Here is a 26,497-nt window from a genome sequence, read left to right as displayed (position 1 = left end):
GTACACCTGAAACTAACACACACTGTAAATCAACTATACTCCAAAATAAAAAATAAATAAATAAATAAACATCTTATTAAGCTGATTTGGTGGTGCTGAACTCAGCTTTTGCTTGTTTCTAAAATTCTCATTCTTTCCATCAAATCTGAGCAACAGCCTTGCCAAGTAGGTTTTCCCTTTTTACAACTTTAAATATATTGTCCCAGTTCCCTCTGGTCTGCAGAATTTGTGCTGAAAAGTTAGCTGACAGACATACTCGAATTCGCTTGCATGGAACTTGTTGCTTTTCCCTTGGAGCTTTTAATATTCTCTATCTTACTTTTTGCTATTTTAATTACAGTGTCTTGGTGTGACCCTCTTTCAGTTCAGTTCAGTTCCTCAGCTGCATCCGACTCTTTGCGACCCCATGAACCATAGCACACCAGGCCTCCCTGTCCACCACCAACTCCCGGAGTTTACCCAAACTCATGTCCATTGAGTCGGTGATGCCATCCAAGCATCTCATCCTCTCCCCTTCTCCTTCTACCCCCAATCTTTCTCAGCATCAGGGTCTTTTCAAATGAGTCAGTCAAATTAGGTTCGCACCAGGTGGCTAAAGTACTGGAGTTTCAGCTTCCACATCAGTCCTTCCAGTGAACACCCAGGACTGATCTCCTTTGGGTGATCCTGTTAAGAAGTCAGGATCTCTGCTTCCTGGACTTGGACATCTGTTTCCTTTCCCAGGTTAGAAGGGATTTCAACTATTATGTCTTCAAATATGTTCTTTGCCCCTTTCTCTTTTTCTCCTTCCAGGACACCATGATTGAGGGGTGCCCAACCTTCAGGACCCGATGCCGGATGATCTAGGTGAAGCTGATGTAATAACAGAAATAAAGTGCACAATAAATGCAGTGTGCCTGAATTACCCCCAAACCACCACCTGCCCACTATTCATGGAGACATTGTCTTCTATGAAACTGGTCCCTGGTGCCAAAAAGTTTGGGGACTGCTGCCATAATGTGAACATTAGTGTCCTTAATGTTGTCCCAGAGGTCTCTCAAACTACTTTTTCCCCTGTTCAGCTTCAATAATTGCCACTATATTGTCTTCCAGCTCACTATTCTTCTTCTACTGTTGATTTTTTTTGTACTGTATTTTTAAAATCAGTCACTCTTTTTCAGCTCTGTTTGGGTCTTCTTTACATCTTCTAATTTCCTAAACTTTTTACTGTACTCACCCATTCTTCTCCCGAGTTCTTTAATCATCTTTATCATTATTCCAGACACTTTATTGGGCAGACTGCCTATCTCCACTTCATTTAGTCCTTCTGGGGTTTTATCTTGTTTCTTCTTTGGAATATGTTCCTTTGTCACATTTTTGCCTGATTCACTGTCTTTATTTCTATTTATCTGGTATGCTGGTTACGTTTTTTGACCTTGGAGAAACAGTCTTCTGTAGGAGACACCCTATGGGGTCCAACAGCGTACTCCTTCTGGTCGCAGAGTTACCATCCCCAGGGGTGCTCCCTCCATGGGGGGCCTGGGTTCTTCCGCTGTGGAGGGCTGACTACTGTGGTGGTCTGGCAGGTGTGGCGGGCCCTTCGTCCAGCTGGTTGCCAGGGCCATAAGAGAGCTGGCTGCAAAACTCTGGGAGTCCCAGGCCTAGCGCTGGCTCACTGGAGGGAAGGGCTTGGTTCTGGGATGAGTGACCACAGGGCTGGGGTTCCCAGATCGAACATTGGTCTTCTGGTAGGTGGAGTTGATTTCTGGGGTGGCTGGCTAAGAAGTCCAAAGTATCTGACAGCTGGTGGGTGGAGTTCAGGCCCAAAGCTACCGCTCGCTCACTTATGAGTGGATGCAGGGTCCTGGGGTTCCCAAAGTTGGTGTCAGCCCACTGGTGGGTGTCTGCTTGAATTTATAATAAAAATCACATTTCTTTTTCAGTAAAGAAATATAAGCCTTAAAAGTCTAAAAAGTTTAGAGGACGGTGATGATCGAATGTCCACCATTTCAACTGATTAGTTTTTGAATTGCTATTATATCGGTGAGGCAGTCAGGTATGTTATGTCCCAGTTCTCCACTTAGCTTTATGCTAATAAGACAGTGAAAGAATTTTAGGTTCAGTAGTTCACCATCTCTTCAAGTAAACTGAGGAGACATCACACTCCTCAAAGAAAAGTGACTACCAAATAATAACATTATAGTAAAATAAATTTCAAGATAATTGTCACCATATAGAATCATTCCAATCAGGAACATAATATGTTTTGTCTCTTTATGGAGTCTATGTCCTTCATAAAAATTATCTTCGTATAGGCTTCTTGCTAGATGTGTTCCTAGTTTTTAAAGATTTTATAGCTATCATAAAATCTTTTCAATTATATTTTGAATTAGTTACTTCTTATATACAAAAAGCTATAGGGTATATTTATCTTGCATTCAAATTACTTTATTCAACTCTTCTTGTTTCTAAAGTTATTCAGTTTACTCTCTTAGGCTTTTCCAAGTAAATCATTATGTAATTATACTTCTGCCTCCTTTCCAATATTCACCCAGTTTTTCCTTTCTTATCAAGCTGCCAAAGACTCCAGGACAATGCTGAATAACAGCTGTGGTATCAGGTGCCCTTCTGTTCTTTTTGCTTGTTTATTTTTGGCCATGCCATGTAGCATGTGGGATCTCAAAGCTCCCTGACCAGGGATCAAACCTGTGCCCCCTGCAGTGGAAGTGTGGTGCCTTAACCACTGGACCACCGGTAAAGTCCTACACTTCTCTTGTTCTTGAATTTAATAAGGATGCTAGCAGTGTTTCAGCATGAAATAGAATGTTTGTTTTTAGTTTTTGATGGAGGTTCCCCAACAACTTAAGAATATTTCCTTCTATTTATTCCTAACTTGCTCTTTTTATTAGAAATAATGATATTCAAATATCTCTCTTTTTATTTCTTCTTGGCTATGCCACACACTTTGTGGGATCTTCGTTCCCTGACCAGGGATCGAATCCAGGTCCTAGACATTGAGAGTACAGAGCTCTAACCACTGGACCACCCGGGAATTCCCCTTCAAATATCTTTCTAATGCAACTTAAAAAAAATTGAAGTATAGCTGATTTACAAGGTTGAATCAAATGGCTTTCTAATTATGAGGTCATTATGTGCTTTTGCTTTTAATCTATTTATGCAAAAAATTACACCAATCTATTTCCCAACTTGGATCCTCCCTTTACGTCAGTTTGGTCCTGGAATATTATTACCTTAATCGTGTAATGGGTTTAATATGTTAGTATTTTATTTAGTATTTGTATATCTTTATTCACAACTGAGACAGATTTACAGTCTTTGCATGCTATTCTTGTCAGGTGGGGGATCAGGCTGTTGAATGAACTGGGACTATTTCCATCTCTTTCAAGCTCTCAAACAGTATTAACAGAACAGGAATTAAATTTTTCTTAAAGTTTAAGACAAACAAAAGACTACTTGGTTCTTGTTCAAGATAGTCACATAGGAAGATCTTGAACTCACGTCCTATGGGGACATACCAAATCTATAGCTACATATGAAACAATTTCCTGTAAACAAAATCTTGAACCTGAGTGATTCCCATACACTGGGCAAATGAGAAAACAACTCACTGGGAAGTGGGTAGGAAAGGCTGAGACACTGCCACCATCAACCCCACCCCTGGTTCAGGGACACACAGCTGGGAAGGAACTGACAACTCCCAGCTTCTCCCTGAGCAGCAAGGGGTTTAGGGTCCCCATCTTGTGTCCCAACTTTTAAGACTTCCGCCTGAGAGATGGGTTCCCCAAAACATCTAGCTTTGAAAGTTAACAGGGCTTGCATTCACAACACTCACAAGGCTATAGTGAATTCAGAGAGAGCAACCTAAAGGGTTTCTACAGAATCATCATGGCTAACCCCCAAGGACACAGTAGAGGCAAAAGACTGAAACCAACATTTTCAATGAAAGAAACCAAGAGCAAGGCTCTTTAGAGATGGGGGAACAGACAGGTGCCATCTCTGCATTCTCTCCCTGCCTTGCTGTAGGTCACTGGTACTTCCCAGAAAGGAGTTTGTGTATGCCTCTGGTTTGGGGCTGCCACCCAAGGGACACCCCTTGATCACCTGGCTCTGGTGGTCAGTGGGGCTTATGTTCACAGATTCAATAAGACAGTAGCAAACAAGGAAACGGTACTTAGCTGGCTGCCATTCTACAGCTTAGTAAAGAAGGTACAGACAGAAACACCCATCCCCCAGACTTTCCCCCAAAGAAGGATATTTGCATACTTTAAAAGTTGCTACCTTAGGGTCTGGCTTCCAACCAATCTTCACTTAGGGGTTTACTGAGAATCTCCTCTTGGGACACTGACAGCTCTTGGCACATCAAATACTAGGAGCTAATAAAAATAAAACAGGCTGTTTGGGCAATCACAAGTTTTGAGAAACAGCTAAGAGCTGGGGCAAGGTTGAACAATAAGGTTCATCTCCTACACAGGACCTTCAAAATGGGAAAGGTGGTTGTTTCAATCTAATACATAGTAACCGACAGAGAATCAAGCCAAATGAAGAAACAGAGGAATATGTTCCAAAGGAAAGAAGAAACTAAAACATCAGAAAAAATCTAAACACAATGCAGATAAGTAATTTACCTGATAGAGAGTTCAAAGTAATGATCATAAAGATGCATACCAAACTTGGGAGAATGAATGAACACAACAAGAGCTTCAACAGAGGGAAAGGAAATACAAAAAAAGACTAAATAAAAGTAAGAGTTTACTTATGGCTGATTCACAGTGTTGTATGGCAGAAACCAACACAACACTGAAAAACAATTATCCTCCAATTTAAAATAAAGTTTTAAAGAAGCCATAGAGCTATAGAAGAATACAATAAATAAACTGAAAAAGAAGCTAGAGGGGTTCAACAGCATACTAGATGAAGTAAAAAAAGGATCCTGGAACTCTAAATGCAGTGAAACTCATGCAATCTGAACAGAAAAATGAAAAAAGAAAAAAGAAAAAGTGAAGATAACATCAAGTGGATCAACATTTACCTTACAGGGATCCCAAAGGGGAGAAAGAGGCAGAATATTTATTTGAAGAAATAATGGATAAAAACTTCCCTAACCCGGGGAAGGAAAACCAGATCCATAAAGCAGAGAGTTACAAACAGGAGGAACACGAGAGAACCACAATACACATTATAATTAAAACACAAAAATTAAGAGACGAGGGGAGAATTTTAAAAGCAGTAACAGAAAAACAACTTGTTACATCCAAGGAAAACCCCCATTAGAATATCAGCAGACTTTTCAGCAGAAACCTTACAGGCCAGAAGGGAGGAGCATCATGTATTCAAAATGCTTAAAGAACTGTCAACTAAGAATACTGTATCCAGTAAAGCTGCCCTTCATAAATGAAGAAGAGATAAAGGATTTTCCAGACAAGCAAAACCTGAAGGAATTCAGCACCACCACACTGGCCTTTCGTGTGTGCTTAGTCACTAAGTTCTGTCCAACTCTTTGGGGCAGCCTGCCAGGCTCTTCTGTCCATGGGATTCTCCAGGCAAGAAGACTAGAGTGGATAGCCATTCCCTTCTCCAGGGGATCTTCCCAACCCAGGAATTTCAAACCAAGGTCTTTGTATTGAAGGCAAATTCTTTACCTTCTGAGCCACCAGGGAAGCCTTTGTTAAGGGATACACAAAATAAAAAGATGCAAACTGTGGCATCAAAAACACAAAAGCGTGTGTGTTGCACGTGGGAAGAGTAACAATGCAGAGCTTTAGAAGGCATACCTTCAAACTGACAGTTGTTATCAACTTAAAATAGACTGTTATAACCACTACATGAGAAAGGCGCTCAGTCGTGCTTGACTCTTTGCAACCTCATGGACTATACAGTCCATGGAATTCTCCAGGCCAGAATACTGAAGTAGGAGCCTTTCCCTTCTCCAGGGGATCTTCCCAACCCAGAAACTGAATCCAGGTTTCCGGCACTGCAGATGGATTCTTTACCAGCTGAGTCACAAGGGAAGCCCAAGAGTACTGGAGTGGGTAGCTTTTCCCTTCTCCGGCGGATCTTCCTGACCCAGGATTCAAATCGGGGTTTCCTGCATTGCAGGTGGATTTGTTAGGTAGGTAGAATAGGGAAAATGAGTCCAAAATGGTGGTGGCTAAAAGACAAGGAAGGTCCGAAGACCAGAGTGAAGACTTCAGGTAGAACAAACAGCGCTCCTGGCTAAGCCCAATTTGCACAGGGCCGGCCCAGGTGGAGGAAAAAACATATAAGAGGAGGAGCCAAAGCGCTTTCTCCCTCTTTTTCTCTCCCGCGTGCACGCGCTCTTTCTCTCTCCCTCCCTCCCTCTCTCTCTCCCCTCCGCGTGCTCCTCCACTCTCTTTACTTTGAGTCTTTGGGTTGGCATGCCCTCACGCTTCAAGGATGGATTCTAATGCTATCTTCTAAATAAAACAGAGCTGTAACACTGATTTGCCTAAAAGCTATAACACGGTTTGTCCACGACCCGAGAGCTGCAACGCGCCGAGGGCTTTAATGTCCGTTGCTCCAAATCTTTGTTGTGACAAGACAAGGAACCGAGGAACATACACTCACGTGACAGATTCTTTACCAACTGAGTTATCAGGGAAGCCCCATAACCACTGAAGGGAATTATCAGATCATAAAGGGAACTGGCTGCCAGAGGAGGCCTTACAAATAGCTGAGAAAAGAAGAGAAGCAAAAAGCAAAGGAGAAAAGGAAAGATATTCCCATTTGAAGGCAGAGTTCCAAAAAACAGCAAGGAGAGATAAGAAAGCCTTCCTCAGCAATCAATGCAAAGAAATAGAGGAAAACAACAGAATGGGAAAGACTAGAGATCTCTTCGAGAAAATTAGAAATACCAAGGGAACATTTCATGCAAAGATGGGCTCAATAAAGGACAGAAATGGTATGGACCTAACAGAAGCAGAAGATATTAAGAAGAGGTGGCAAGAATACACAGAAGAACTGTACAAAAAAGATCTTCACGACCCAGATAATCACAAATGATGTGATCACTCTAGAGCCAAACATCCTGGAATGTGAACTCAAGTGGGCCTTAGAAAGCATCACTACAAACAAAGCTAGTGGAGGTGATGGAATTCCAGTGGAGCTATTTCAAATCCTGAAAGATGATGCTGTGGAAGTGCTGCACTCAATATGCCAGCAAATTTAAAATACTCAGCAGTGGCCACAGGACTGGAAAAGGTCAGTTTTCATTCCAATCCCAAAGAAAGGCAATGCCAAAGAATGCTCAAACTACCACACAATTGCACTCATCTCACATGCTAGTAAAGTAATGCTCAAAATTCTCCAAGCCAGGCTTCAGCATTACGTGAACCGCGAACTTCCAGATGTTCAAGGTGGATTTAGAAAAGGTACAGGAACCAGAGATCAAATTGCCAACATCTACTGGATTATGGAAAAAAGCAAGAGAGTTCCAAAAAAACATCTATTTCTGCTTTATTGACTATGCCAAAGCCTTTGACTGTGTGGATCACAATAAACTGTGGAAAATTCTGAAAGAGATGGGAATACCAGACCAGCTGACTTACCTCTTGAGAAATCTGTATGCAGGTCAGGAAGCAACAGTTAGAACTGGACATGAAACAACAGACTGGTTCCAAATAGGGAAAGGAGTATGTCAAGGGTCTAAATTGTCATCCTACTTATTTAACTTATATGCAGAGTACATCATAAGAAACGCTGGACTGGAAGAAGCACAAACTGGAATCAAGATTGCTGGGAGAAATATCAATAACCTCAGATATGCAGATGACACCACCCTCATGGCAGAAAGTGACGAGGAGCTAAAAAGCCTCTTGATGAAAGTGAAAGAGGAGAGTGAAAAAGTTGGCTTAAAGCTCAACATTCAGAAAATGAGGATCAGGGCATCTGGTCCTATCACTTCATGGGAAATAGATGTGGAAACAGTGTCAGACTTTAGTTTCTGGGCTCCAAAATCACTGCGGATGGTGACTGCAACCATGAAATTAAAAGACACTTACTCCTTGGAAGAAAAGTTACGACCAACTTAGATAGCATATTGAAGAGCAGAGACATTACTTTGCCGACTAAGGTCCATCTAGTCAAGGCTATGGTTTTTCAAGTGGTCATGTATGGATGTGAGAATTGGACTGTGAAGAAAGCTGAGCACCGAAGAATTGATGCTTTTGAACTGTGGTGTTGGAGAAGACTCTTGAGAGTCCCTTGGACTGCAAGGAGATCCAACCAGTCCGTTCTAAAGGAGACCAGTCCTAGGTGTTCATTGGAAGGACTGATGTTAAAGCTGAAACTCTAAGACTTTGGCCACCTCATGCGAAGAGTTGACTCATTGGATAAGACTCTGATGCTGGGAGGGATTGGGGGCAGGAGGAGAAGGGGACGACAGAGGATGAGATGGCTGGATGGCATCACCGACTCGATGCACATGAGTCTGGGTGAACTCCGGGAGTTGGTGATGGACAGGGAGGCCTGGCGTGCTGCGATTCATGGGGTCGCAGAGTCGGACACATTGAGTGACTGAACTAAACTGAACTGAAAGGAAAATAACAACAGAAGAAGAAAGGAACAAAGGAATTACCTTCTTTTGGGGTTTTTTAGAAACTTCTTTACATTAGCACAATTGATTAAATTGTTGGATACTGGTGACAGATTCAACCTCCAGCCCCTCTCACCAGTCCAGAGGTCAGGGGAAAGTGAGACTGAATGTTCCATCCTTCTAATCACAAAGTTGGCTCCACTAACAATCAGTCCCCAACCTTTAATGCTTTCCAAAAGTCAACTCACCAACATTAAAAAATCACCTTTTCCACTCACATCACTTAGGAAATTCCAAGGGTTTTATTAGGAACCCTGCGCCGGAGACAGATATAAGACCAAATATTTGTTGTTGTCGTTTAGTCGCTAAGTTGTGTCTGACTCCTTTGCAATCCCATGGACTGTAGTCCACCAGCTCGCTCCATGGGATTTCCCAGGCAAGAATACTGGAGTGGGCTGCCACTTCCTTTTCCAGGAAATCTTACTGATCAAGAGGTTGAACCTGCATCTTCTGCTTGGCAGGCAGATTCTTTACCACAGAGCCACCTGGGAAGCCCAAAGACCAAATACACATTTCTTATCATAAATCACAATATTACAGAAACCATATGTTGTATACAAGAGATTCACTTCAGTTTTAAAGATTCAAACACAAGACTGAAGTGAAGGTATGAAAAAAGATATTCCAGGCAAATAGAAATAATAAAATAGCAGGGGCAGACATACTTATCAGACAAAACAGATTTTAAGACAAACACTGCAATAAGACATAAAGAAGGTCATCATATAATGATAAAGGATTTGAACCAACGAGAGCATATAACATATGTAAATGTTTATATACCTAACATAGGAGCACATAAATTAACAAACCTGAAGCGAGAAATCGGTGGCAATACAGTAACAGTAGCCAAATCAAAACCCTACTTTCATCAATGGATAGGTCATCAAGACAGAAAATCAGTGAGGAAACACTGGACTCATTATACCAAATGAACTTAATATTTACAGAACATTCCATTCAAAAACAGCAGAATACAAACTCTTCTCAATCACATGTGGAACATTCTCCAGGACAGTTTACATGTTAGGCTACAAAACAAGTCTTAATAAATTTAAGAAGACTGAAACAGTACTAAGAATGTTTTTTATGACCACAATGATATGGGCATTATCACCAGAGAAAAGATGGCAGAGTAAAAGGACATGTGCCCATCTTCTATGAGAACACCAAAAGAGCAACTAGCTGTTGAACAACCCCTGACAGGATATTGGAACTCACCAAAAAAAAAAAAAAAAAAAAAAGATATCCTGTGTCCAAGGACAAAGGTGAAGCTGCAATGAGCTGGTTGGAGGGATGTAATCACGTCAAAATCAAATCCCATACCTGCAGGTAGGTGACTCCCAAAATGGAGAATAATAACAAAGAAGTTCTCGCACTGCTGCAAAAGTCCTAGGTCTCACCTCAGGGATGCTAACTGGGATCCAGCAAAGGGAACCCCCAGGGAAACTGACTTTGAAGGATAGCAGGATTTGATTATAGAACTTCCACAGGACTGGGGGAAAGAGAGACTCTTGGAGGGCACAAACAAAATCTTGTGCATGCCAGAAAGAAGCAGTGACCTCACAAGAGACTGTGTCAGACCTCCCTGTGAGTGCTTGAGGGTCTCCTGCAGAGGCATGGCCCAGAAGTGGCCTTGGTTGGAATTAGCCTCCCTCAGGGATAGGGTCACTGGCAGCAGCAGTCCAGGGAGGTGTGTGTTGGCATAAGTCCTTTTGGAAGGTTGCTAGTTAGCCCTACTGTAGAGACTGTAGACTCCAGAACTGGGTTGCCTCAGGACAAACAACTAACTCGGAGGAAGCACAGCCATATCCATCAGCAGAAAACTGAAATAAAGATTTAGCCAGCATGGGCCTACCCAGGAGAGCAAGAGCCAGTTCTCCCCACGGCTGGTCCCTCCCTCAGGAAGCTTACACAAGCCTCTTATCCTTAGCCATCAGAGGGCAAACAGAAGAAGCAAGAACTATAATCGAACACAGTTTTCAGAATGAAAACCACAATCACAGAAAGCTAATGAGAATGATTACACTGATCACAGGCTTGTCTAACTCAATGAAGCCATGAGCCATGCCATGCAGGGCCACCCCAGACAGACGGGTCATAGTGGAGAGTTCTCACAAACTGTGGTCCACTGGAGAAGGGAACGGCAAACCACTGCAGTATTCTTGCCTCAAGAATCCCATGAACAGTATGAAAAGTCAAAAAGATACAGCCCCCCACATCTGTAGGTGTCCAATATGCTACTGGGAAAGAAAGCAGAAATAGCTCCAGAAAGAACGAAGAGGCTGGGCCAAAGCAGAAACAATGCTCAGTTGTGGAAGTGTCTGGTGGTGAAAGTAAAGTCTGAGTTATAAAGAACAGTATTGCATAGGAACCTGGAATGTTAGGTCTATAAATCAAGGTAAATTGGATGTTGCCAAGCAGAAGGTGGCAAAAGTAAACATCGTGTTAGGAATCAATGAACTAAAATGCACAGGGATGGGCAAATTTAATTCAGATGACCATTATATCTACTACTGTGGGCAAGAATCCCTGAGAAGAAATGGAGTAGCCCTCATAGTCAACAAAAGAGTTCAAAATGCAGTACTTGGGTGCAATCTCAAAAAAGACAGAATGATCCCTGTTTGTTTCGAAGGCAAACCATTCAACAGCACAGTACCCAAGTCTATGCCCCAATCACTAATGCTGAAGAAGTTGATGTCAAAAGGTTCTATGAAGACCCACAAGACTTTCTAGAACTAACACCAAAAAAAGATGTCCTTTCATCATAGGGGATTGGAATGCAAAAGTAGGAAGTCGAAAGATACCTGGAGTAACAGGCAAGTTTGGCCTTGGGAGAACAAAATGAAGCAGGGCAAAGGCTAACAGAGCTTTGCCAAGAGAACACACTGGTCATAGCAAACACCCTCTTCCAACAACACAAGAGATGACTCTACACGTGGACATCACCAGATGGTCAACACTGAAATCAGACTGGTTATATCCTTTGCAGCCGAATATGGAGAAGCTCAGATAATCAGCTTCTTATTGTAAAATTCAAGTTTAAATTGAAGAAAATAGGGAAAACCACTAGACCATTCAAGTATGACCTATATCATATTCCTCATGATTATATAGTGGAGGTGATGAACAGATGCAAGGGATTAGATCTGGTAGACAGAGTGCCTGAACAACTATGGACAGAGGTTAGTAACATTGTACAGGAGGTGGTGACCAAACCATTCCCAAGAAAAGGAAATGCAAGAAGGCAAAGTGGTTGTCTGAGAAAACCTTACAAATAGCTGAGAAAACAAGAGAAAGGCAAAGGAGAAAGGAAAAGGTATATCCAACTGAATACAGAGTTCCAGAAAATAGCAAGGAGAGAGACAAAGGCCTTCTTAAGAGAATAATGCAAAGAAAGAGAGGAAAACAACAGAATGAGAAAGACTTGAGATCTCCTCAAGGAAACTGGGGATACCAAGGGAACATTTCTCGCAAAGATGGACCCAATAAAGGACAGAAAAAACAAGGACCTAACAGAAGCAGGGGAGACTAAGAAGAAGTGGCAAGAATACACAGAACTGCACAAAAAAAGGTCTTCATGACCCAGAAAACCACAATGATGTGGTCACAAACCCACAGCCAGACATCCCGGAGTGTGACGTCAAGTGGGTCTTAGGAAGCATTACTATGAACAAAGCTAGTGGAAATGATGGAATTCCAGCTGAGCTATTTCAGATCCTAAAAGATGATGCTGTGAAAGTGCTGCACTCTATATGTCAGCAAATTTAAAATATTCAGCAGTGGCCACAGGACTGGAAAAGGTCAGTTTTCATTTCAAGCCCAAAGGGCAGTGCCAAAGAATGTTCAAACTACCAGACAACTGCACTCATTTCACACGCTACCAAGGTAATACTCAAAATTCTCCAAGCTATTCTTCAACAGTACATGAATCGAGAACTCCCAGATGTACAAGCTGGATTTAGAAAAGGCAGAAGAACCAGAGATCAAACTGTTAACTCCAATGGATCACAGAAAAAAACAAGAGAATGTCAACATCTACTTCTGCTTCATTGACTACACTAAAGCCTTTGACTGTGTGGATCACCACAAATTGTGGAAAATTCTTCAAGAGATGGGAACACCAGACCACCTTACTGGCCTCCTGAGAAACTTGTATGCAGGTCAAGAAGCAATAGTTAAAATCAGACATGGAACAACAGACTGGTTCAAAATTGGGAAAGGAGTACATCAAAGCTGTATATTGTCACCCTGCTTATTTAACTTCTATGCAGAGTACATCATGAGAAATGCTGGACTGGACGAACCACAAGCTGCAATCAAAATTGCCAGGAAAAATAACAACATCAGATATGCAGACGATATCACTCCAATGGCAGAAAGCAAAGAGGAACTAAAGAGCCTCTAGATGAAGGTGAAAGAGTGGAGTGAAAAGGCTGGCTTAAAACTCAACTTTCAAAAATCTAAGAACATGGCATCCAATCCCATCTCTTCATGGCAAATAGAGAGGGGAAAAAGTGGAAGTAGTGACAGATTTCATATTCTTGGGCTCTCCAAAATTGCTGAAGATGGTGACCGCAGCCAAGTAATTAAAAGATGCTTGCTCCTTGAAAGAAAAACTATGATAAATCTGGACAGTGTATTAAAAAGCAGAGACATTACTTTGCCAACAAAGGTCCGTATAGTCAAAGCTATTGTTTTTCAGTAGTCACCTATGAATGAGACTTGGACCATAAAGAAAGCTGAAAGTGAAAGTCGCTTAGTCATGTCTGACTCTTTGCCACCCCATGGACTACACAGTCCATGGCATTCTCCAGGCTAGAATACTCGAGTGGGTAGCCTTTCTCTTCTCCAGGGGATCTTCCCAACCCAAGGATCAAACCCAGGTCTCCCCCACTGCAGGCAGATTCTTTACCAGCTGAGCCACAGGGAAGCCCAAAGAAAGGCGAAAGCTGAAGAACTGATGCTTTCAAATTGTGGTGCTGGGGAAGACTCTTGAGAGCCCCTTGGACAGCAAGGAGATCAAACCAGTCAATCCTAAAGGAAATCAGACCCGAGTATTCACTGGAAGGGCTGAAGCTGAAGCTCCAATACTTTGGCCACCTGATGTGAGGAGCCAACTCACTGGAAAAGACCCCGGGAAAGATTTGAGGGCTGGACAAGAAGAGGGCAACAGAGGATAAGGTGGTTGGATGGCATAATCAACTCAATGGACATCAGTTTCAGCAACCTTTGGGAGACAGTGAAGAACAGGGAAGCCTGGCGTGCTGCAGTCCATGGGGTCCAAAGACTCAAGACACTACTGAGCAGCTGAACAACATCTGCAACATGGCTGATTCACATAGTTGTCTGGCATAAAAATACACACCATTGTAAACTAATTATCCTCCAATTAAAAATAAATTAAAATAAATTAAGCAATAAAATGAAAATACAACATAACCAAAACATATGGGATATATCAAAGCCAGTTCTCAGAGGGAGTTTCACAGCAATAAATGCCTACATAAGAAACAAGAAAGATGTCAAACAACCTAACTTTACTACTCCTCAAGGAACCAGAAAAACAAACAACAAAGCCCAGTGTTAGATGAAGGAAGAAAATAACAAATTTCTGAGCAGAAATGAATGAAACAGAGACAAGGAAGACAACAGAAAAGATCAATGAAATACAGCGCTGCTTTTTTTTTTTTAAGATAAATAAACAAACCTTTAGCTAGGCTTACCAAGAAAAAGAGAGGACTCAAACAAAATCAGAAAGGGGAGACATTACAACTGATGCCACAGGATGCACAGGATCGTAGCGACTGCTAAGATCTATTACACACCAGCAAACCGCAGCCCAGAAGAAATAGGCACGTTTCCGGAACACAAAACGCACCAAAACTCAATCATGAAGAAATGGAAAATCTGAACAGACCAATTACCAGTAAGGAAACTGAATCAGTAATCAACAACTTGCCTTAAAAACAGAAGTTCAGGACCAGATGGATTCACTGGTGAGTTCTACCAAACATTTAAAGAAGAATGAATACAGGTCCTTCTCAAACTCTTCCAAAAAAGTAGAACAGTTCCAAACTTATTTTACGAGGCCAGTATTACCCTGATGCCAAAATCAGACAAAGACACCACAAGGAAAGAAAATTACAGGTCAATATACCCAGAACATAGATGCAGAAATTCTCAACAAAATATCAGCAAAAACATTAAAGGATCTACTCAATGATCAAGTGGGATTGATTCCTGGTATGCAAGAGTGGTTCAAGATCTGCAAATCAATACTGTGTTACATCACAATAATAAAATGAAGCATAAAAATCATATAATTATCTCAGTAGATGGAGAAAAAGCATTTGACAATATTTAACATTCACTTCCCTGGTGGCTCAGTGGGTAAAGTGTCTGCCTCCAATGCGGGAGACCCGGGTTTGATCACTGGGTCAGCAAGACCCCCTGGAGAAGGAAATGGCAACCCACTCCAGTACTCTTGCTTGGAAAATCCCATGGACTGAGACGCCTGGTAGGCTACAGTCCATGGGGTCGCAAAGAGTCAGACACGACTGAGCAACTTCACTTCACTTCAACATTCACTTATGATACAAACTCTCAACAGTGGGTACAGAGATAATGTTGTTTGTGTTTAGTCACTAAGTCATATCTGACTCTTTTGCAAACCCATGGACTGGAGCCTGCAAAGCTCCTCTGTCCATGGGATTCTGCAGGCAAGAATACTGGAGTGGGTTGTCATTTCCTTCTCCAGGGGATCTTCCCTACTAAGGGATCAAACCCGCTTCTCCTGCATTGGCAGGCAGATTCTTTGCCACTGAGCCACCACGGAAGCCCCATAGAGGGAATGCACCTCAACATAATAAAGGTCATATATGAAAAGCCCACAGTTAACATCATACTCAGCAGTGAAAATCTGAAAGCTTTCTGAGAAACGAGACAAGTATGCCCACTCTCATCACTTCTATTCAGCATAGTACTGGAAGTCCTAGTCAGAGCAACTCAACAAGAAAAATAAATAAAAGGCATCCAAATCAGAAAGCACAAAGTAAAACTCTATTTACAGATGACATACAGAGAAAACTGTGAAGACTCCACCAAAAAAACTGTTAGAACCAATAAATGGATTCAGCAAAGTTGCAAGATACAAATTCAATATTAAAAAAAAAAAAATCAGTTGTGGACTTTCCTGGTGGTCCAGTGGTTGAGAGTCTGCCTGCCAATGCAGGGGACATGGGCTTGCTCCTTGGTCCTGGAGGATTCCACATGCCACAGGGCAACTGAGCCTGTGCACTTCAGCTGCTGAAGCCACACACTCCTAGAGCCTGTGTTCTGCAACACGAGAAGCAGCCGCAGTGAGAAGCCTGTGCACGGTAACTAGAGAGTAGCCCCGCTCACCACAACCAGAGAAAGCCTGCACAGAGCAAGGCAGGCCAAGCACAGCCACAGATGAACCAACAAATGAATAAAAACTGAAAAATAAACCAGCTGCACAAAAACAAACTATAAAAAAGAGAAATTAAGAAAGCAAGCCCATGTGTAATTGCATCAAAAAGAATAAAATATCCAGGAATCAATTTGATCAAGGAGGTGACACACTTGTACACTGAAAGCTATAAGATACTGATGGAAAAAAGTGGAAAAAGTGAAGTGAAGTCGTTCAGTCGTGTCCGACTCTGCGACCGCATGGACTGTAGCCTACCAGGCTCCTCTGTCCGTGGGATTTTCCAGGCAACAGTCCTGGAATGGATTGCGATTTCCTTCTCCAGGGGATCTTCCCAACCCAGGGATCGAACCCAGGTCTCCCGCATTGTAGACAGACGCTTTACCGTCTGAGCCAAAGATATTGATGGGAAAAAATGGAAGAAGATACAAATAAATGCAAAGATACTTATGCTCAAGGGTAGGAAGATTTAGTCTTGCTAAAATGTCCATACTACCCAAAGTGTGTTAGTTGCTCAGTCATGTCTCACTCTTTGCAACCCCATGGACTGTAGCCCACCAGGCTCCTCTGTCCATATAATTCTCCAAGCAAGAATACTGGAGTGGATTGCCATTTCTTTCTCCAGGGGATCTTCCTGACCCAGGGATCTAATCCAGGTCTCCTGCATTGCAGAAGGTTACTTTACCATCTGAGCCACCAAGGAAGCAATAGCTATCAAAATTCCAATGCCAATTTTCCAGAAACAGAACAATTCCAAATCTTTATGGAACTAAAAAGATCACAAATATGATCAATACATGAGGGCATGAGGGTCTATTTCTGGGCTCTCTGTTCTAGTCTATTAATCTTTGTGTCTCTCTCCCCTGCCCCAGTACCATAGTGTTTTGAGTACTACAACTTTGTAGTATATTTTGAATTCAGGAAGCATGATGTTTCCAGTTTTCGTCTTAATATTACTTTGACTATTCGTGACCTTTTTTAGTTCCATAAAGATTTGGAATTGTTCTGTTTCTGGAAAATTGGCATTGGAATTTTGATAGCTATTGCTTCCTTGGTGGCTATAGCTATCAAAATTCCAATGCCAATTTTCCAAAAATAGAACAATTCCAAATCTTTATGATAAAGAAGCCAGGTGTATACCTGGAGAAAGAACAGTATCCTCAATAAATGGTGCTTGGCAAACTAGACAGTTATGTGCAAAGTAATCAAACTGGACCATTATCTTACATAATACACATAATTAACTCATAATGGATCAAAGCCTTGAATATAAGACCTGAAAACTTTAAACTGCTAAAAAAAACATAGATGGTAAGCTTCTTAACATTGGTCTTAACATGATTTTTTGAATTTGACCAAAAATAGAAGCAACAAAGGGCTTCCCTGGTGGCTCATTGGTAAAGAATCTGCCTGTTGATGTAGGAAAAGCAGTTTTGATTGCTGGGTTGGGAAGATCCCCTGAAGGAAATAACCTACTCCATTCTCTTGTCTGGGAAATCTCATGAACAGAGGAGCCTGGTGGCCTATAGCCCATGGGGTCACAAGAGAGTCAGAAATGACTTAGCAACTAAACAACAACAACAGAAGCAACAAAAGGAAAATAAACAAGTAAAATTACATTTAAAAATCTTCTGTACAGCAAAGGAAGCCATTAACAAAATGAAAAGGCAATCTATGAAACTGGAGAAAATATTTGCAAATCATGTATCTGATATTTGGTTAATACCTAAAATATACTTAAAATCCTCATGCAACTCAGTAAGAAAAAACAAAAGGAAGCAATCTGATTACAAAATGGGCAGAGGCTCTGAATGGACCTTTTTTGAAAGAATTCAAATGACCAAGAAGTACATTCAAGGGGTTCAACATCACTAATCTTCAGGGAAATGCAAACCAAAACCAGTTACCTATCACCTCATACCTGTCAGAATGACTTTCCTCAAAGGACAGAACACATGCTGGTGAAGTTGTAAAGGCAAGAGAATGCTTGTGCACTGTTGGTGAGAGAGCAAATTTCCAACGATGGAGGTTCCTCAAAAAAATTAAAACTAGAACTATCACATGATCTAGCAATTCCACTTCATGATTCCACAAAACCTCTACCTTGAAAAGATATCTGCACCCCAATGTTCACTATAGCATTATCCACAACAGTCAAGACAGGGAGACAACCTATGTGTCAATCAATGGATGAATATATACATAAAACATGGCAACACACTCACACACACTCGCACATACAGATAATGGCATGTGATTCAGCCAAAAGAAAGATGGAAAGCCTGTCACTGTGACAACATGGATGGACCCTGAGAGCATGATGTCCAGTGAAATAAGTCAAACAAATGAAAGACAAGAACAGAACGATCTCACTTTGATGTGGAATATAAAAAAAATATTCTTAACTCATAGAAACAGAGAGTGTCATGGTGGTTGCCAGGGCCTGAGGGCTGAAGGAAATGGGAAGATTTTGATCAAAGGGTACAAACTTCCAGTTATAAGGGCAATAAGTACTTACAGTAATAAACAGCTTGGTGACTATAGTTAATACTGTGTTATATACTTGAAAGTTGCAAAGAGAATAAATCTTAAAAGCTCTCATTAGAAGAAAATTTGTGGTGATGAATGTCAACTAAACTTATGGAGATCATTTTGCAATTCATACAAATTTCAAATCTTTTTGGTATTTATCTAACACATATAATACAACGTTTATTCCAATTTAAAAAAAAAAGATCACCATGCAAAATATAAGGATGATGCTGACAAAATGGGTATTTCTTAAATCTTCTTCAAAGAAAAAAAAAGTATAGCTTCAGGGAGGGGCTGTGAACAACTGATTTTGTAAGCTGTCTGACCATGGTAATGGTGATTTAGGGAAGTAGTGAGACTTCGTCAGTTTCATCTTTTTCAGTAAGTATAAGTGAGTAGGTATCTGGGTTCAGGTCACCTGACTAAATACTTATACAGAAATATCTTTGACACAAAGACAACAAATTAAGCTTTGGCAGCAAGAATAAGTACAAATCTTTTTTAAAACTGATTCTTTTCCCCTGTGCCAGAAGGGAAAGGAACCTTTTTCCTACTCCCTTTTTTGCAAAGATTTCCTTGAGCAAACTTCTAACTGTAGATCCTTTGTCCCTTTGATATGAATGTACATCTTTTAAAAAGCTAAGCCTCTTGCTGGTTTACAACCTAAAAAGCCTTTCTCAGTGGCTCTGATGTCATCTGTTTGAAATGTAAATATCAAGAAGTCCCCATCTCCTTATCTGTTTTGAGTCTGAGCTTGGTACTTAGTTCTATGTTGTGACTACATGGTTATAAAGACACTGAGAAGTTTTATTTTTTTCTCTATATAAAAGTAATTAGCTAACACAAACACCATCTCAACCACCAGTGAATTGAGAATGAACCATGTGTAGCAAATGGTTCAGTTAAGTCCTCTTAAGGACAAATTACTGTTTATCATGAGGGTATGTACATAATATGAAATAGGCTGCACCTGCGTACATACTTACAGGGGTGCGAATTCAGTCTTTGAAATCCCACTAGCAGACTGCTAGAGATGTGTGTAGCAATCTGGTTAAATGCTTATTTGATAATAAAGTTATTCAGTTCTTTCCCACATTTGTAGGGAGGAATTTCTTGGTTGGCAGGTTTTATTTTTTAACAATTTCTGTAACAACTCCCATGACCTGAAATATCCCCTCAGAACATCAGCAAATTGTTAGAATCTTGAAAGGACCAATTAGCTTTTGGACCCAAACTTGATCATGCACTTGTCCGCCAGGAGGGTTGTCCTGAATGCAGACAAGCGTTCTATCTGTATCTCCTGTCTCGAAAACTTTGTTTATACATAGACCACGGTGACTTCAAAGTACGTCCTTTCAGAGCTGCCCCTCAGGTGTCCCTTCCAGGCTAACCGCATGCAGAATTTCATCTATCGCTGCAGGCCGGGCAACACCAGACACACACTCTGGTAACAAAAAGGTCAGGAGCAAGATTTAATGCGAAAGGCAATCTACACACTTCTGGAAAACTTAATCCTCCTCTGTGCCACCAGACTTGGGCAAGAAAGTTACAGCAATTATCCATCCTGGTATTTTCAAAAAAAGAAATGAAGGTAGGGAATCGAACCCTACACTCATCCAATTAAGATCCGCCTTTTGCACCTGGGCTTCCCGACCTGGCTCTTCTCACCATCCTCCCTCCCTGGCTGGGCTTCTTATTTACTCCCAGCACAAGGAAGCCATAGAGAAGGAAATGGCAGCCCACTCCAGTACTCTTGCCTGGAGAATTCCGTGGACAGAGGAGCCTGGTGGGCTGCTGTCCATGGGGTCGCACAGAGTCGGGCACGACTGAAGCGACTTAACGTGCATGCATGCATTGGAGAAGGAAATGGCAACCCACTCCAGTATTCTTGCTTGGAGAATCCCAGGGACAGCGGTGCCTGATGGGCTGCCGTCTGTGGGGTCGCACAGTCGGACACGACTGAAGCGACTTAGCAACAGCAGCAGCAGGGAAGCCAAGAGCTTCCAAGCAAACGCATTAAAAGATCAAACACAATGACGGGGAGCTCTTGCAACCCCTCATCCAGGGAAAGGCCCAGCCCCAGTCCTCGCCACCTGCCAGGGACTCCGTGGCCTTACCTGCGGACCGCGAGGGGCGCAGCCGAAGCCGGCGGCCGCCTCGTCTCCGGCCCCGCGTCAGCTTGTAGAAGCAGTAGCAGGCGCCGGCCGCGAGGATCAGGCCCGCCGCCACCCAGCCCACGTCCCGGGCGCCGCCCATGCTACCTCTGGGGCCGCGCACAGCGCTGGGCCCGGCGCGGGAGTGTCCGGAGCCAGCGGGTCCAGGCGCCGCCGCCCGGGATGACGCCGCGGGAGAAAGGAAATGGGGGACTGAACTCCGCCTCTCAGAAACCGCCCTGCTGAAAAGTGAAAGAGTCCACTCAGCCCGTACGCTTCCTGGCGGCTTCCTGGAGAGTGGGCGGGGCACGGCTGGAGGCGAGCTAGACTGGGTGAAGCGCTGCAAGCACTGCACGCCCCGAGAGCACTCGCCGGGGGCCGCCCCGGACGCCCGGAGGCGGGTCCCTGCCCCGGCCCGAGGCCCGCCCCTCTTCCGGGCAGGCCACTGAGGGCGCGAGGCAACGCAATGCCTAGCCCCTCCTCCCACGCCGCGCGGTTGCCGTGGCAACGCCGGGACGCGCTAGCCCCTCGCTCAGGAGTGGCTCTTGCTGCTCCGGGCGTGGGGAGGGCCAGCGAGCCACGCAGGATTTCAGTAGGGGCTCAGGTCATGGCCTCGCTGCGCCGGGCCAGCCCCAGGCTGAGGAAATACTTCAGGGAGAACTACATTCCTCAGGTCTGCGAGGTACTGGAGCCACATGGCGGCGGAGTTAGAAGAGGGAAGAATGGGCAGAGAATTCCCAGAGGAGGGACTGGAGTTTGGCGAAGAGAGGAAGTGGAGGTTAAGAGGAGCGAAAAGGGAAGAGATGAAGTCAGCTTTGGACAGGACGGCGGTCCGGGCTGAACATACATATCAGAGAGTTGAAGCAGAGGGGTGAAGGTGGCTGAAAGGGGGGATGAATGACATCTCCCAGGGAGAAAGGGGGAAAGACCTCAGGACAGAAACCCCAAACGCCAACTTTCCAGATTTGGATAAGAGGAACTAAGGACTAGAGGAGTGAGGATGAAATGCCTTGGAGATAGAGGAGGAAAAGCAGAAGAGTATGGCTTTATGAAGAAAGTGGGCAATAGTGTCACCTAAGATAAAGACTTGAAAAGTTGTAGTGGATTTGGCCCAGGGTAAGTGTGGGTTTTCAATGGAGTGATGAAGGCAGAAAATAGATTGAGGTTAGCTGAGGAGTGGAAACTGAGATCTTTAGATAGAAAGCAGTCAGCCCTTTGTGTGAAAGGAAGATCCACACAACCAAGGCTTAAATGGGAGGAAAGACTGTCCTTCCCCACCCATCTTGTAACAGGAAGGAAGCAGGACAAGGGGTGGGTAGGCTTTGTAGGCTCCGAGTTAGAAATCCAATAAAATTATCTTCTGGTGACTTCCATTTTCTCTACAAATATGAGGTGAAATGTTTGTCAAGATTGAGGATGTTTGGCAGGGGATGCAGTTGTAGAAGGAGTTTTGAGTAGTTAAGTTATTCAGACAAGGAGGGAGAGTTAGAAGTCCAGGGAAGGAGAGAGAAGGAAGGTGAGGCAGTGTTGAGAGTCCAGCTGGGGGAGTGACTGTCCTACGCAAGTGGGAGGGCAGTTCAGTACAGCCCCCTCCTTTGGGGATGGTAATTTTCAAATATTTATTAAAGTGTTAAATATGAATACCCTTTAACCAAGCATTTCCACTTCTGAGGATCCACTTTAGAGACATACTTGCACATGTAACCAGAAGGATGTACAAGTATATACATTGTAACATTGTCACATAGTGAACGTGGTAAATAAGTCTAAATAAGGGAATGGGCTATTCTGTAGAACAATATATACCTGTGCCTTAAGACAAAAATGCAAATTGCCTAACAAAGTGTACTAACATCTAGCTACCTGAATTCATACTTGTATGCATATGTGTATATGTATATAAGTGTGTTTTTATATGTGTATATATATATGTAAGACAATAATATATGCATAGAATATATGGCAAACTATTAACAGCAAATGTTTTGGGTCTAATCTTTTACTTCATATACATCTGTAGGGTTTTAATTTTTTTATGATGAGTTTCATTCATGTTTTACCTCTATACAATTGTATTTGAAAATGTGTAGAAAGCTTGCTATTTATCTTCCCAGTTGCATGGTTTTCTCAAGCAGCACTCAGTAAATCAGACCTAAGTATACAAATAAGAGCTGATTTCATTCAGGATAGGAGTTTGCCACACATATATAATGGAAGGGCAGTGGGGAGGGAGCTAAGCTTTTGAGAGTGCCTAAAGTGATGGGCCTAGGACTCTAAGGACTGGGTGGGATATGAGAACAAGACATAATACTGATATGTGGGTAGAAAGTGGAAGTTTGTAAGAGGTGAATGAAAAAGGGTAGAGGGAGTATTTGAGTGAGGGAGCTGGAAAAGTAGGAGGTGGGGGCCACAAAGTGGAATGTGCACAATTACCTCTCAGAATCATCTTTTTTTTTCTATTAAAATTTTTTCTTGGTTAGATATATTAACACATGACTTCATAGTATACAATTTCAAACTTTTATAAAGAAAATGAATTTTAGTTTCCATGCGGAGAACCTGAAAAATCTGTGGATCATCGATTTTTCCTTTTTGAAACCATTTTTGTACTATCATCAATGCAAATAGGCCTGGAGGGGTGAAACTATCCTCACACCCAGAGCTGGGGAGGAAGACGGAGCCTCTTCAAAGAATCTAATACAGTCATCCCTCAGTATTCTCAATGGACTTCCCTGGCTCAGATGGTAAAAGCCTCTGCCTACAATGAGAGAGACCTGTGTTCGATCCCTGGGTCGGGAAGATCCCCTGGAGAAGGAAATGGCAACCCACTCCAGTACTCTTGCCTGGAAAATCCCATGGACTGTAGCCTGGTAGGCTACAGTCTGTGGGGTCACAAAGAGTCGGACATGACTGAGTGACTTCACTTCACTCAGTATCCTCAGCTTTGGTTCCAGGACCCCCATGGATACTAAAATCTGTGCACACTATTTACATACAACCTACATCCATCTTACTGTATAAATCACCTCTAAATAAATCATCTCTAGATCACTTATAGAACCTAATCCAGTATAAATGCCATGTAAATAATTGCCTGCACTTAGAAAATTAAAGTTTTGCTTTTTGAAACAATGGAATTTTTCCCCAGTCATTTTGGACCCACATTTGATTGATTCCATGAATGAAGAACCTGCAGATACAGAGGGCTGACTGTATTTATGATTCAGTGTGAAGCCATTCTGAGTCATAGCTATGTCCAAGTTGGCCATGGAACAGGCAGCACAAGTGGACTTGAGTGGAGGATCAGGGAAGTTGTAACCTCTCCTCGCCTTCCTCTCCACTTGCCATAAAACTGCCCAGCTGCTGGAGGCACCCCTGGTTCCTCCTCTGGATGAGAGCACCTCTTCCACACCAGTCTACCACCCTGCTTTGCACCCAGAGAAAGGAAGCCCTTAGAAGTGCTCCCTACTGCCTAAGACAATATTATTCTGAGGAGTCCTTTACTCACCTCTGCTACCACATTACCAGCAGGTGCAAGAGAGCGTCACATACCCACCTTAACCTGGTTACCTGCTTTCTTTGTATCTATGCACCTGATCCAGTTTTCCATGCCTACCACTCTTCTAAAACCCATCTTCTGCAAGTTTTGGAATACATCATCTTTCATCACAAATTTCCATGTATATGTAACCTTTTCTGAACTCCACCTGCAGATGGTGATTGCAGCCATGAAATTAAAAGACACTTACTCTTTGGAAGGAAAGTTAGGACCAACCTAGATAGCATATTGAAAAGCAGAGATATTACTTTGCCAACAAAGGTCCATCTAGTCAAGGCTATGGTTTTTCCAGTGGTTATGTATTGTTGTGAGAGTTGACTGTGAAGAAAGCTGAGCACAGAAGAATTGATGCTTTTGAACTGTGGTGTTGGAGAAGACTCTTGAGAGTCCCTTGGACTGCAAGGAGATCCAACCAGTCCATTCTAAAGGAGATCAGTCCTGGGTGTTCATTGGAAGGAATGATGCTGAAGCTGAAACTCCAATACTTTGGCCACCTTATGCGAAGAGTTGACTCATTGGAAAAGACCCTGATGCTGGGAGGGATTGGGGGCAGAAGAAGGGGACGACAGAGGATGAGATAGCTGGATGGCATCACCGACTCAATGGACGTGAGTCTGAGTGAACTCCGGGAGTTGGTGATGAACAGGGAGGCCTGACATGCTGTGATTCATGGGGTCGCAAAGAGTTGGACACGACTGAACGACTGAACAGAACTGAACTGAACTGAACTCCACCTACCTGTTCTGAATAAAACCTGGCTGTCTCCTTAGGATATCATTTCCCTGCCAACTTTTGAATAGAGGCTGATCTTTTTTCTTTTAATCCTGCTTGATTCACTGGGCTTACTTAATCAGTTGATTCATACTTTTCATCTGTTTTAGAGAATTCTTGATTATTTTCAAATTTTGCTTCTACCTAATTCTCTCTTCTCCTTCTGGGACTCCCGTCATAAATATGTTAGCTTTTTCTTTTTTTAAACTTGGTCCTATGCCTCTTTTGTTCTTTTCTGTTTTTTCCCCATTCTTTTTTTCCCTCTGTGGTTAAATGTGGATAGTTTTCATTGATTGTCTTCAAGTTTACAGATTCTGTTTTATGCTGAGTCTAGTCTACTGTTAAGTACATTAAATGAGTTCTTAATTTCAGATAGTATATTTTTCAGTTCTAGAATGTCCACTTGATTTTTTTATACATTCCAATTAAAATCCTGCCTCTTTTCATCCTTTTTGTCTATCATTTCCTGTTTTCTTCAACATGTTAATTATTATTAATTTAAAATCATTGTTAATATGAACAACTTTGAATTAAATTATTTATTAGAATTTAGTTATTAAAATAGGATAAATGTTCTTTATTCAAATTACCGGTGTGATTTCTGTCTCTTAACTGGATCCTGACTGATACAGAAGGCTTAACTGGAAGGCTACACAAGGGAACTTTCTGGGGAGTTGGAAAATGATGGAGATTTAAGTGTATCCATTGTCAGAATTATACAACTAGGATTCGTGCATTTGAATTCATGTAGATTTTACCTAAAATATTATAATAGAGAACAGGTGGAAAATTGGGAAACATATAATCTAGATGAAAATAATGTTATGTGGATTTAACCCAAAGAATCACACAAATCACAGAATGGTGACGACTGTTGAAACTGGGTGATGGGCACACAGGGGTTCATTGTTTACTTTATATATGTTTGAAATTTTCCATAATAAAATGTTAAAAGATAGTCATGGCTGCGTGTGTTCTATCTTAATGTATGTAGCTAGGGATGGCTGGAATGACAAGCTTGATCTGGCTATACAGTCATTTATTGTTTGTTTTCTGTATCAGTTATTCATTGCTATGTAACACAACCACAAAACTTCATGGCGTAAAAGAAAATGAAGCATTTCGTTTGCTTAAAAATCTGAAATTCTTGCAAGGATTTGTAGGGAAGGCTTGTCCCTGCGCCATGTGATACCATCCAGGGTAGATCAGCAGAGTGTTAAAGATCCACTTTTAAGATGGTTCATTCACATACCTGGCAAGTTGGTGCCAGAGGTCGGCTGGAAGTTAGGTTAGGTCTGTGAACCGGGAGGCTGGTTCCTCCATGTGCCTCTCTATGGGCTGCTTGGACTTCCTCACAGTATGGAGACTCAGTTCTAAGAGCAAGGGTCCCCAGAGAGAACTAAGTAGAAGTTATATCATCA

At 42.3% G+C, this 26,497-nt stretch overlaps 2 protein-coding genes across 2 annotated transcripts in view; one reads left to right on the top strand and one right to left on the bottom strand.

Moving 5' to 3' along the window:
* ARMC10 (armadillo repeat containing 10) overlaps positions 1 to 20,950 on the bottom strand; it is a 68,616-nt gene extending 47,666 nt beyond the window's left edge. Inside the window, exon 1 of the mRNA XM_012177422.4 lies at positions 20,711 to 20,950. Coding sequence (XP_012032812.3) covers positions 20,711 to 20,849 — 139 coding nt within the window. The 5' untranslated portion in view covers positions 20,850 to 20,950. The remainder of the gene's footprint in view (positions 1 to 20,710) is intronic.
* Positions 20,951 to 21,258: 308 nt separating this feature from the next.
* The window catches only part of FBXL13 (F-box and leucine rich repeat protein 13), a 224,236-nt gene continuing 218,997 nt past the window's right edge, over positions 21,259 to 26,497 (top strand). Inside the window, exon 1 of the mRNA XM_027968573.3 lies at positions 21,259 to 21,428. Within this exon, the coding sequence (XP_027824374.2) occupies positions 21,354 to 21,428 (75 nt within the window). The 5' untranslated portion in view covers positions 21,259 to 21,353. The remainder of the gene's footprint in view (positions 21,429 to 26,497) is intronic.

This window comes from Ovis aries, chromosome 4 (genome assembly GCF_016772045.2).
Source record: "Ovis aries strain OAR_USU_Benz2616 breed Rambouillet chromosome 4, ARS-UI_Ramb_v3.0, whole genome shotgun sequence".
Taxonomy (NCBI): domain Eukaryota; kingdom Metazoa; phylum Chordata; class Mammalia; order Artiodactyla; family Bovidae; genus Ovis; species Ovis aries.
The sequence above is the reverse complement of the archived record's forward strand: the minus strand, read 5'-3'. Positions and strand labels throughout refer to the sequence as shown.